The sequence below is a fragment of the Ictalurus punctatus genome, chromosome 11, assembly GCF_001660625.3.
Source record: "Ictalurus punctatus breed USDA103 chromosome 11, Coco_2.0, whole genome shotgun sequence".
NCBI lineage: Eukaryota > Metazoa > Chordata > Actinopteri > Siluriformes > Ictaluridae > Ictalurus > Ictalurus punctatus.
The window spans coordinates 17536179-17550168 of NC_030426.2; the positions used below are offsets into that span (position 1 = coordinate 17536179).

The 13990-nt window shown below is 38.5% G+C and overlaps 1 protein-coding gene across 4 annotated transcripts in view; it reads right to left on the minus strand.

Moving 5' to 3' along the window:
• Positions 1 to 13990, minus strand: part of tbc1d23 (TBC1 domain family, member 23) — a 33296-nt gene that overhangs the window by 16718 nt on the left and 2588 nt on the right. For 2 of the 4 annotated variants that reach the window (XM_017479850.3, XM_017479849.3), the window contains exons 2-4: positions 1669 to 1783; positions 1072 to 1177; positions 80 to 284 (exon numbers count right to left, since the gene is read on the minus strand). In XM_017479850.3, coding sequence (XP_017335339.1) covers positions 80 to 284; positions 1072 to 1177; positions 1669 to 1783 — 426 coding nt within the window. Of the gene's footprint in view, positions 1 to 79; positions 285 to 1071; positions 1178 to 1668; positions 1784 to 2863; positions 3138 to 13990 lie in introns of those variants that run through there. The other 2 variants (XM_047158484.2, XM_047158483.2) reach the window with 2 other exon arrangements.

Genomic DNA, 13990 nt, shown 5'->3' on the forward strand with positions numbered 1-13990 from the left:
GACAAAGCTAAGCAGATTTTCGCAACTTGCAGAGATAAGAATCCGTGGGTTTAACCTAAAATGTTAGCAGCGCACATACCTGGGAATGTACTTATTCATGATGGCATAGAAGCAGTTGTAGAGGTCGCTGCGGGCTAACTGGAGGCCCAGCAGTGGTTTGAGCAGGTTGGGCCAGCTGAGTTCAGCTGTGAACGTCACATTTCGTGACTTACAATAGAAAGTGATCACTGCCTCCACGTCCCCCACTAGGTCCCGGTCCTCCTCTGCAGGAAGCCCCAGCTGATCTAAACACACATTAGGGGTCACGGGTCAAGATCTCGGGAATGGAAATTCTTTGAGACACCAAACAAAACAGACACGATTATCCTTCACTGCCTTTTGCAGTGCATGTATGTGTGTGGGGGTTTTTTTTAATGTCATTTTTGGATCTGGACCTGAAGCCTGGGACTTGCTATTTTTGGAACTGTTTTTCTGGGTCAAATAACTGATGCGGTCAGATGCAGTGCCGCATGGATGGAGGCTTTACACACACAGACGGAAAGAATATTTACAGTGTCCAGAATTCCATAAGCTGTTCTAAAAACGACTCACAATTACAAATTTGGAGGAATTCACATGAAAAATGATTTAAAGATTAAGGTCATGAATAAATAATCCCAAAAAGTTTGATTTACTTTTTAATCTTGCCTAGGTGTCCTTAATGCAAAGATGATGTTAACAAAAGCAGCAGTAAGAACAGTCAGTCTAAAGATGACTAAAACCTTGCTAGGTAAGTGTGAAATCCTTTCACAGTGAATGTCAGGCTTTGGTGGATGTTGTTGGATAGCGACAGACCATAGAACGATGAGAGTGTATACTATTGGGCAATATATTCTTCATATGGAGTGGAAACAAACATTGCAATGCTAGTTGTACTCTGGAAGTACAGCATACATTTCTAGACAAATCTAAAGCAATGACAAATGCACAGATATCCTGGTGAGGAAATATTTGTAACGTACTGTACAATGAAACAATCAGAAGAGCAAGACAAATGCATGACATAGCGATTAAGTGATTGCGGTTATTCACCAATGAGCTGCTGGCTTCGGTTGTGTACGAGCGTCTGTTCTGGTAAATCCAAAGCCCCGTCCCATGAGGATAAACTGTCTCCTTTACCTGCCACATTTAGAGCAATCTGAAAACACAGGGAAAGAGAATCATACAGCATCTGTCAGGAGGGCAAAGAGGGCAGGAAGTGAGAAAGAGAAGCGCTGATGAGGGCTTTGACACAGAGCTGCGTTTGAAGGAGCCTCTACAGAGGAGACCAAAAAGCTGTTGATCATAGTATATCTCTGCTCTGCCCACAGCCACCGTCTCGGGTTTCACTAATGAGCGCAGGATCAATACGGCAGCTCTCGGTGTCCTTCAGGGAGCAGCTGGAGCTGCTGTTAAGATCTCTGACACTCGGAGGGAGTTAGCACACAGTGTTCACCTGCTCGGGCGCTCACTATGCTCATATACACCATTCATAGATTGTATTTCCTTTACACGAGCTGCCTGTGAGATCTGGAAATACTGGGACTAGCTACACTATTAGTTTTATGTAGCAGGTCATAAAGGAGTTCAGCATACATACACACACACACACACACACACACACACACACACACACACACACACACTTACCATCCAAAGCTTGGCTCTTTGAGGAGGCGTCAGGTTTTGGACCTGAATGATGTCATCCTTCTCAGCATCCTGATCCCCACCTACAGAGTTCAGAGCCTCAGCTAGGTCCTCGTCCCTGCAGCACACACACACAAAATCATTAACAGTCTGACAAAAATGAATAATAAGTGCATTATAGCAAGTTTTAGTAAGTCAAAGCAACAGATCTGGTGATATAATCTTAAAGTAATTTCTAAGATTATACAATTTACAAATACTAGAAAACTCAAAAACCAGGATGGAGAAAACCTTCATACTAGCACCTATAATGAATCAGTCTGTACAGGATTTCGTCGAGTTTTTTGTGATTGTTGGCCAAAAATGCTTGATTTTGCTGCACCTTTTTAAAGAATCTGTGATGCAAATTTTTTGCAATTACACAAAATTGCTTTGCATGGGCTTCTGCAGTGATGTTTGTTGGTAACCAAAACCTTAAAGCTGTACTCATGTTCGACAAATGCGAATCATAGAGGGCTTTAGCTGAATGCGCGTCGTGATTACGTCACATGACGCATCTCCGCCCGACTCCTTGGGAAAATTGCACGCTCCTATGAATATTGCAGAGTCTGTTCGATTTTGCATACATTTCTGCGATTGCAAAATTATTGGAGGGACTGATTATGCCTCAAATGATCATTTCTAGCTTTTAGCTCAGTTGTGAGATGATTATTTTAGGAACAGAAATAATTTGACTGCACTTTAAAATCAAACATATTAACCTTTTTTAAATAGACAATCGTTTTTAAATAACAATTACAAACTTTAATAGAGAACTGTCAAATGCTTTTTTTAACTTACAGATTATTTTTTATTAAATATTCTTGTGTTATTTTCAAACATTTAAAAAGTGTATTATTAAAAGTTTTAAATATTGAATAAAATATTACGTTTACTGTTACATCGTGATCTATATCCTGCATCGCAGACATGACTTCCATGATATGGTATTTCCATCGTACCACCCACCCCTAAACCACATTACGCACATACACAGACAGTTAAAACATAAAATGGTGTGTGATGTAATGCACCAGAGTCAATTTCACAAACCCCACAATATCAAAAATGACTTACTTTAGCTAATCTTGCCATTGTATTTAAGTTGAAAAAGTGAAAAATCACAATTAACACAATTAAAATCGGAGAATTAACATACCTCAGAAAGCACCTACAATCCTTAGATGTTCACACCTGTTCACTTATTTACTGAATGTAACAAGTCTTACAAACGGCAACCCAAGAGGGAAAAAAAACCCAAGAGAGCAAATTATCATAATGAAGACAATAACTCACATTAGAGAGAACAAGTACAGCACAAACTCTGGTAAAGAGCTATGCAGGAAATTCACAGATAGTGCTCGTGACTCACTCTCAGGCTCAGACACTTCGCCCACAGGAAACAAACCTTCTGATAGCCTGGCTTTTCTACATTATTCTAAACACAAGTTTTAGGATATTGAAGGTTACAATATAAGTGGCTCCGAGTTCTCCACTTATGCACAGTATCAATTGGCATACCAATCCGAGATGAAAATAGGTATATCTTTAAAAAAAAAAAAAAAAATAATAATAATAATAATAATAATAATAATAATAATAATAAAGTCTGTTGTAGTAATGTTGAAATGACTATCCCAAAAGGTACGCGGATGGTCCGCTGTTTCTGGAAGATTTTTAAAGTGTGGATCCGTGGACCCTTTCTCAGTTATTTCCACCAACTCCTTGTGGCAGGCAGGAGGAGTTTTGTGACCGTTTGCTTCGCCGAATTCAAGTATGCATTTTAGAATGGTGTAAATGAAATGTGTATAAAAAAAAAAAACTTTATATAAAAAAAATTAAAAAATATCAAGGGAATGGTAAATTTAATTATATAGCATTAATTATAGAAGGAATAACGAATGAAGAAAAGCTGAAATGCAACGAGGAGTTTGTTTACGGTGATGGACAGCACTCCCTTCCGGGCAACAACGTTCTCTTCCGTTACATGACGTGTTAATATGTCCCTGTACATGCATACCCTTAATACACACAATTAGGTTATTTTTCTTCACAAAAAGAGTACATACTTTTAGTACATAGTATAAGTATGACATATGGGATGCAGGCATCCCCAAAAAAAAACACATTTGAACGCTGAGACACAATAAGCTTTTTGAAGAAAGTTATAGTCACTATTCACAAAATAGTTGACAGAATATTAATAATATTTAAAGATAATATTAATGAGTTCGGTATGTTTTCAATTAGCAACAACTAATGTTGCTCACAAGTTTGCCGATAAGTGACAGGAAAAGGTCTGTGGTTAGTCATCTGCTACTTCAGTCAGTTATGTCAAACTCTAGGGAATGCTAGAAATCTGACGTGTCTGACTACCGACGTGCGAGATCTGACGTGCGAGATCTGACGAGCGAGACTACAACGTGGGTTCAACCACAGCCCTCAATCAAAATCTATGACAAATGTGGGTTACTTAATCTGTGCTGACCCAAAATGTCGGAAGTGTAGATGTGCATGCAATTACTCATCAGAACAGCCTGGGGAAAATGGTCTAAATATGGCTGAGGCAAGAAATGACATGTGTGGGAGAGACCTCGGGCTCATGAAAAGCCAGCAAAAACAAATCTGAGGAAATTCAGACAAGATGAGCATGGCCTTCGTCTTTCGGTGTGTGTATGCGAGAGCTGTGAATGTCTGCATGAAGACACGAACACAAGGTCTAGTGTTAGGTCTAGAGCAGGAAGAAAGGGATCAGCTGGATTCACTGGGAGATGCAGAGGCTGCATTCGGATCATGTTTCTCCACATGCAGGTGTGAGGGTAATAAATCAACACTGACACGCCATTCAACCCGTGACGTTCAGTATGGAACGAAAAAACACAAGTATTTAACCACATCAGAATGAGTGGAACTTGATCCTAGCACTAGAAAACAGCCTGACAATACAAAAAGGCAAATGTTTTTTTTTTTTTTTTTTTTTTTTTTTTTTTAAATAATCCAAGAAATACAAAAAAATCGACAGGAAAGCAAAACACAGAAAACGTATGGCAATAACTCATTAGGATCTCAGCGAGAACGTGAATGAAAGCAGTGGATTCACAGAGATATCATGGGTCACTTAGCAATTAGTATCAGCCTTAAACACTTCTCCCACAGGCCACACAGCATCTAATTAATATATATATATATGTATTAATTTATTTTTATTTTACACTTCTTTGGCCGCAAGCTTCAGGATCTTGAACGCAGCATTGATTTTTCATGAAAGTTCATGACTAATAGCTGCTATTCTGGTGACGGCAACAATCGTCAAGTGGCAATCAAATGAAGATTAGATATGATACAGCAAGAAATTCACAGTGATCTGTATGATACAGGTTGTTTATTTATCCCCAGTTTCTACACTCCGATTTTTTTTTTTTTTTTGTCCGAGTTCTCCGACTTGTTTAAATAAGTCGTATACGATGCATAACGTTGCGCGGTGTATGCTGTCCAATCCTGTTTCCAGCACAGACAAAGCACAGACAAAGCCAGCAGCCAGTTGAACTAATTGAACGCAAATTTGACTGGAGGTCAGGGTGTAAAGTCGGTCCTAAACCATGTGTTTAGAGTAATTTATTTAAAACTTGTGCAGTGTAGTTTCATTAACTAGTAGTGTGTAAAATGATTGTAAGTCAAAACTTTGTTGCACAGAGTGACATACGTCACCAACAAGCAGTGTTTCCTTACATTAAGCAAGAACTGCCTCTCGATTTCGTTATTTAACACACTGAGATTCACAATAAACTGCTGACTCGAGCTATAGACCAGTGCCCCCAGGGAATTTCATGATTTTCTAATCTCAGAAGTTAATACAAAAATCAAGCAAATGCCATAATATTCGGATGAGCTTGCAGTTTTTCTAAACTGCCACAGATTTGACGTCATCACAGCATGCATTCAGCCAAAGCCCTCTTCGATTCACATGCGTCGAATATGAGTACAGCTAAAAGGTCACATTTACCAACAAACATCGATGCAAAAAACAGTGCAGAACAATTTTGTCAATTCAAGAAGTTTCTGCAAAAAAAAAAAAAATAAATAAAAAAATAAATAAATAAACACAAAAAAAGTCCACAAGTTGCACCGCAAGTTTTGAAAATAAAAACTGCAGCAAAGTCAAGCACTTCCGGCTGCAACAAATCACAAAAACAAAACTATGAAATCCTGTACGGACTGACGGATCTCTTGTATTTGTACTTTAGGTACTCTCATGTAAACAACAACATTTTAGTAGCAAACCAAACCAAAGCAGTTGCAATGAATCTGAATATGATGAATGACAGAATAAAGTCAATCTCAGTTTGACGCTAGCCCCAGAAAGTGTTTGTATGACAAAAAGCCATTTTCTAGTTGATCAAATGATCGCTTACGTACGCTTATGTGCCATTATACACAGTGTATCTCAGTTTGTAATGACACATAGTGTCTCTTTATGTTTAAAGTGGGCTACGATTCAGTGGACCAAGATTCATCCACAGAGTAAATACAAATTATGGAAAATGTTTTTAAATCAAATTTGGAAAAGTTGTCAGAAGCTTGGTGACGGTGACGTTGAAGTCTAGTGACCGTGGTGTAGTTTGTTTATAGCATACGGTTAGCTTTTTATTTCTGATGATTGTATTTGGCTGCAAACTTCATAAAAGTTGTGTTCATTTGTGAAAATGATCTTGATGGACAAAACGTGTTAGTGTTGTAAACTTTTGTTGATCACAGAGCTTATATTTTGCGATAATCCAAAAGTCCATATGAATCCTATTGGGTTTTGTTGAGGGAACCGGTGTGATGATAATTTCTGGGTTTCGGCACAAAATGCCGTCATCCCTGCACCACTCTATTGTGTGATTTGGATGCGCCTCTCCTCCTGTACACACTGTTATTGCCTTTTCTGCATACGCCTGAATTGTTTTCATTTGGTTGCATATTGTTATATTTGATGCATATTTTCATTTGGTTGATGGTATTTTTATTTTTACTAATCCTATATTTTGGGTACAGTTTTATTTATATTTTGCTTCTATGAGATGATGCACTTAAAGGATCAGTCTAATTTGATGCAAAGGTTTCTACATTAGCAGGAATGCAGCACAACATAGAGGCGAAAGCAGCGGTCTGTTAATTTAAATGTGAAAATGCAATAAAAATATGCTGTCCTTAAAATCACTGAATAATCCTGATAAATAATCGTGATCTCAATATTGATCAGAATAATCATGATTATCATTTCGGACATAATCGTGCAGCCCTACCTGGGATGTTGCTGCAATCACAAGGTGATATTTAGAAATTAGTCTGTAGCCTGTCATATTACACAATTTTGCTAATACCAGTTCTTATTAGAACGTCAAAGAAGACAAAAACAGACATATTAGTAACAAACAAATGACTCAAAATTCTACACAATCTGCACTGGTTTGCAAAAAATGAAAATGGAAAGGCTACGTCTCAGGTTTAAACAAAAACACAAAGCTGAACACATACAGAAAGTCTCTGGGTTGAACATGATTTTCCATCTGCCGGACAGACGCTGGGCTAAACAAAACTCACTGAACAAAGTGCTGCCTTCCCACACACCTTCTGGCTCATTGTCACACACAAACACACAGAATCTCTCCTTTTGTAGTGAAAACAATGCCCATCACTCACTGTCGACAGACTGGTTCCACCATCACAGCGTGGCTGAAAGATGCCAAAATAGATAGTCATAGGCTTCTGAAGGCACAGACGGAGCTACGCGCCGGTCAGTGCTGTTGGAGCAACAGTGGAAACGCCGCTTGTTTAGATTCAAAAGATATAGCACAACAGAACCATCCAGAAAAAGATGCGGCGGCATCTGCATTTCCTCTCGTGTCTGAAGAGCATGGGTGTGAGTACACAGTGACCACACAGCGATCTGGTCGAGTGTGGATGCACTGTGAATCCAGACAGGATGGAACATACACATGATGTTTTTAAACAAGCCATGTTGTCATTTATATTCAATTATATTAAATGAATCTGAAAACGCTGCACTTTCTGAAAAAAAAACAAATAAAAGTCCTGTAGGTAGTCTCCGTTCCAGTGAGCCCCTTTCAGCTAAATAATTTACATAAACGCCTAAGGTAAGCTGCGACAACGGAAAATTCGCTGAACTATGGCCAGTTGATTACCCCCCCATACATTGATTGGCTCTGGTATGGGTTTTTTCCCCAGGTACTTGGTTCACTCCTGTAAAATACTATACTGAGCATTCTGTAGTATAGACTGATGTTTGGACGAAAAAAAATCAAATTTAAACCTGAGACTTTCTCAGCACCTCATGTAGTTTTACATGGCTTTAGTGCCAGAACTTTCATTTTTTTGATGCATGTTAGTAATATTATGCTATCTGGGATAGAAAAAAGTTCTTCTTGCTGAAATGGTAGTCTCAAGAGTACATTTCTGCACCTTTAATGGGTATCTTAAGTGATTTAAAGGACATAAACTGAACCTAATGTACCACTGTTGTACCTACATTATATGGCCATGGTTTGTGGACACCTGACTATCACACCCATATGTGGGTCTTCCCTAAACTACTGCTACAACGTTGGAAGCACACAATTGTATAGAATGTCGGTGAATGCTGTAGCATTACAATTTTCCTTCCCTGGAACTAAAGGGCTCGAACCTGTTCCAGCAGCGCACAAAGCGAGCTCCATGAACATGGTTTGCCAATGTTGGAGCAGAAGAAAGAGAGTCCTGACCTCAACCCCACTGAACACCTTTGTGAGGAATTCCAACATCAGTGCCTGACCTCACTAATGCTCTTGAGGATGAATGAGCACAAATCCCCACAGCCACGCTCCAGAATCTAGTGGAAAGACTTTCTAGAAGAGTGGAGGTTATTAGAATAGCAAAAAATGGGGCTAAATCTGGAACGGGATGTTCAAACCATATACGAGTGTTATGGTCGGGAGTCCACATACTCCTATAAAGGATTGTGGTCAGTTGCAGCTGAGCAGATTAATCCCTTGAATCACATCAAGTTAAACAGCCAGATGGGCCTCAGTCAGTCAGTATGTGTAATCTGCCATCAGTATCTGGGTGAGAATATCCACTGAAAGAGTACAATTTGGGCATAAAGTGTTTTTGGGAAGTGTAGTCTATCTAAAGCATTTTGTAATAGGTAAAGTACTGAATACTGTCCGGCCGTAATGACCTACTGAAATGTATAACAATATACAGATGATACTAGGGTTGTCAAAAGTACCACTACTTCGGTACCAAGACAGTACTAAAAAGAAAAAAGTTGACGGTGCCAGATTTTCATAAGTACCGGTACTGACGCGCTGCCTGACAGGTGGTCAGTTGGGAACTTTTCACGGGAGCACCGTGCAACAAGAAGCCATTGGAGACAAAGCAGCAACAGCTCCACAGTCGCCAGGGCTGTGTCCGAAACCACATACTTACCTACTATATAGTAGGCGAAATACATGTATTTCTCTTGGATGCTCATTTTCTGCTTTTGGTACTGTTACCGCCAAGCGTGTAAAATTTCCCTACGTCCCAAAAATTTCAGAGCGAATAGATTAACTGTGCTTTCAGGAAGAGCGGCTGATTAACTGCAGTATTTATTCAAGCATGAGAGTTTAAAATGATGGAAGCGCTTGCATTAGGAATGTTGTAGCATAGTTTAATTGGAGAGTATTATTGCAAGAAAACATCCTCGTTTTTGCTTACTTAATGGTTATACACGCGTTTAACGCTAATACAGTCAGGAGTCCTTATTAACCATTTAATGCTTTAACTTTTATTGGGGTAAAATAAATGGGAAGACGTGATGGGATTCACTAATTTTACACATCAGAAGCTTTTTGATGAGCAATATATCTGAAATGTACGTGTTAGAAAATAATAGATGTGTGGCTAGCATTGTTTATGTGTTTAATATCAGTCAGTCAGAAAAACATTTCTACTCTTGTCTGGAGAACTCTAGTAGCTTTAATAATGATATACTGGAAGAATACAGAATGGCATTTTTAAAAATACATTTGATATTGATAATTAACTTTATTAAAAAAATAGTTGTTCAATTAGCATGTTTTTGTGAATTGCTTTGGTACCGAAATTGGTACCAAGTACCATGGAATTTTACTGGTATTGGTACCAACTACTGAAATTGTGGTACCGTGACAACCCTAGACGATACGTTCATGCACTGTACATGTGTGTGCGTTAGCATACAACCATAGAGCGAAAACATGAGCATGTGAACATTCACAGCTGTCATTAGCTATTAGACTGAACAAGATGAATGTAGAAAGGCCAACCGTCAGAACAACAGAGAGAAGTGAAAAGTAAGGATAAATTCCTACTGAAAAATAGAGTCACATCTCTATCAGCACTTCAGTGTGAAGTTTTGGGTAAAATATGTCAAGCAGGAGTGGCTGTTTAAATAAACGTAAATGTGTAAAGACTGAGATGTACTTTTTACCATGATGTGTTTTTATGGTTTTTCCATCATGTGGCTGAATATGAATGGCATGCACTACACAGCCAAAAGGTATGTGGACACCTGACCATCACACCCACATGTGCACCGTCCTCTGCTGTTATAATGATCTCCACTCTTCTGGGAAGGGAAGAGTGGCTGTGGGGATTTGTGCTCATTCAGCCACAAGAGCATTAGTGAGGTCAGACTCTGATGTTGGAATTCACCCCAAAGGTGTTCAGTGGGGTTGAGGTCAAACCTTGGTATACTATAGCTGTGTCTTAATATCCCCACTCCCCTAATATATAGTAGGTGAAAAGTTAAATATAATAGCATAATAATGCAACTATGCCCTTTCAAAGAGCAATGAACTTTTAATTCTTAATAATATTCAGACATATTTGGAGGTGTAATGTCAAAAGATAGTTTTTGTCTTCTGATGAAAATATCCTTTAAACTTAGTCGTTGTTTCATCATATTTATTCATTTTAGTCAGTCTATTTTACTCGGACTAAAATGGCTTCGAATATTTTTTTTTATTTAACAGCCCTGGAGGAGACGAGAGGGCAGAAGCAGTGTGAATGGCTAAAACGTTGGTGACATTCATTCTTATGTAAACAAACACGTATGTAAACACAATGGACAATATCAAGGTCAGCAAAAATGATCAAGGTCACGTCCATATAACGTAAAAATCGTGACAGGCTTAATCATAACCAAATCACTGACATCTGTGAGAGCATGTAAGAGAGCATCTATTCCTGTATGCAGCATGAGCAGCCATTTGAAAAATAATTAGTGGCAAGCCGTCACACTCCCTGATTGGTTGCCGTCACGTGATGGGGAGGTAAGAAGCAAATAAAACAGGAGAGCCGAAATCTTTTCAACTGTGAGGTTTTATTGTTTATTCTGAAATGCAAAAGCTTGGGACAGCAACTATGCAGGATATGCACTGGGCTATCTCGACAAAAAAACACCACCGGGCAGGTCTAATCATGAATAGATTGAATCATATCACACAGTCAGCCATTTCTGAAGAGGCTGAGGTTTTGTGGGTCGAACTCTTAAGAATGATTACGCTATAAACCAGAGATGCACCAATACAAAATTTCTCAGCCGATACCAATAACCGATACCGAAAGTTCTGCCTTTTTTGCCTTCTTTTAAATGAATAATAATTAATATCACAATTCTGAAAGAAATGCAAATAAAAACTTTATTCTCTCCATTTCAACAAGTTGTTTCACAGTAACTGGTCTCAGAAACAGAAAACACATTACTGACATTAACATGAACACCTTAACTAAATTCTGAAGATTACAGTAAGATTTCTTAACTTATTGAATGTAATTAATTCATATTAACATTGACTGAAATCTAAAAAAAAAAACCTCCTGTTAGTCTCACATTCACCCACCACAAACACAAGCATTTCTACTCCATCACTGAACATCAAACCGGTAACACATAACAAACTTTTTTATATATTAACATTAAATGGATATGAAATATACTAAGCCACAAATATATTTTTCTGTACAATATACACTTTTTTCATCTCATCTTCATTTAAATCTTTCAATGGTGTACTGGCCCTTTAATTCAGCGCGAGCGGTGCGGTAAAAAAATAAATAAATAAATTAGACTTGATGCGGAAACTCCTGCTTCACTGCTGCAGCGTCCGGTGTAAAATTCTAGCAGTGCAGAGTTTACAGAGATTACAAACTGCAGTTTTGTCGTCATTCCAAACAAGAGACATCATCTTTACACACAGCACGAAATCCATGTGTTTTCCCGCCCTCTTTTGATTGACAGGATATAATCGGCCCTGATCATCAGATGTTTTTATACTAATCCGCTGATAGCGTGAAAAATAGCTTTTATCGGCTGGTACATCGGTGCATCTCTACTATAACCCGAACAGACTTTAAACAATATTTGAAATATGGAGGCGTCACACATACCAACACTCAAGAAAGATGTGTGTTCAAAAGCTTTCAATCCATCTTAATAAAATAAGTGAAAAAAAGATGATGAGAGAAGTTGAAAAACAATACATGTGAAACAGAAACTGTCTGTTCTATAGATTGTAAACCTGTCATTTATTACATGTCGCTTGACAACATTCCAACCATTCACAATTTTTTTTTTTAAATGTGAAAAATAATTCATCACCCAATAGTGAAACTTCCAGATTTAAACAGGCAGGACTATAAGACGACAGATGAATATCTTTCTTCTACATAAGCCTTAGAACTATCGAGGGTACGCATGTGATGTCATGGTAGGCGTAACTCGCCGCGGTCACGCCCCCTGACAGGCAAAAAGACTGAGTGGCAGTATTAGTGTACAGCGTGAATTCCACGAAAACACGCATCTAAAATGGGAAAAAGCTTTTGTGTGATCGAATGTGCCAACAGATTCCCCAAGAACTCCGAGCTGTCTTTTTACAGAGTGCCAAAAAACCATTCACTCCGTTTTTACTAAGGTCCAGCAGTGTGTGTGTCAGTTCTTTTGGCGTGTGGTATTCATGTTGTACAATGATGGATAATTTGCTACATAAATCTTTTTAAAAGCTGCCTATTTCCACTGATGAATAACAGGGACTCGTTCATTCTCACTGTTTTACCTTCACAATCATATAACGTCGGTAAGTTGAAGCAGTGTTAGCTACAAACAAACTAGAACTAGCTAGCTTATGGTTAAACAGATACAATTATAAAATAAAATAAAAATACCTGTCCGTATACAACCAGAATGTTTATTGGTGTTCTTGTCACTTTAATTTCTCCAGCAAATCCCGCCTTGAAATAGGACCGAGCGTCAAGGGTTTTGTATGCCTTCAGGCTTTGCTTAGTATAAATGTTGGGAAAACCGATTTCTGGCCACATGCCAATGTCCATGGACCACAGGTTCCTGGGCAAGTTGTAAGAATCACTGTCAAGTTCAACTGTCTTTAATTTAAGTTGATAATCATTAGTTATACTAACGTTTTCACAGCTTCCCCTACTAAAACCAGCCATTGTGCTGGATGTTTTGCTACTCAGTCCGGCCAAAGGTTCTGGCGGGAAAATGACGTCAGTGCATACCCTCTATTACACACAAGACCAGTGAGCCACTGTGCAAAAAATCATTCTAATGCATGATAACATTATTGCCTGGATAATTAATTGGCTGCACAGCTGCCCCGTCTAAAATAACATCCAGCTACAATTAGATGATATCTTTTTCTTTTCGAACGCCACGACAGCTTCTTTTTTTTCATAAACTAAAAAAGGTGTTCAAGACTCATTTTTCCTAAAAACCTTCGAACTAAGTTTGGATTTACTTGGTTAAAAACCTTTTCAAAAGAGTCAACAGAATAATGCAGGTTCCTCAAGTGTGTAGAAGCGTTACAGTCCAGTAAGACATGTTTAACGGATAGTAGGTTCTCACAGGATGGGCCAATTAGATGATTATAATTATAAAAATAATGATGAGGATGCTCATGATATGTATTCTGACAGTCTCTGGGAGTTTTCCTGACTGGTATCCATGTACAAAACAGAACTCCTGAGTTTATACTCAGCAGAACAGGAAAAGGAAATGATGAGTCTCTATGGTCAGAGGTGCAGAGATCAGCACTTCCTTCGGCTCGGTCAATAAAAGCACCAATTCTCAGATCTCAGCTATGCACTGATCTTATACTTACTGTTATTGGAAAAAAATAACACCAATTAAGCAGCGTGTTCATTTATGCATTTATGACTGGGTGACTATCGCAAGTGTGGCTCCTGATTGAGTGGAACGCGAACC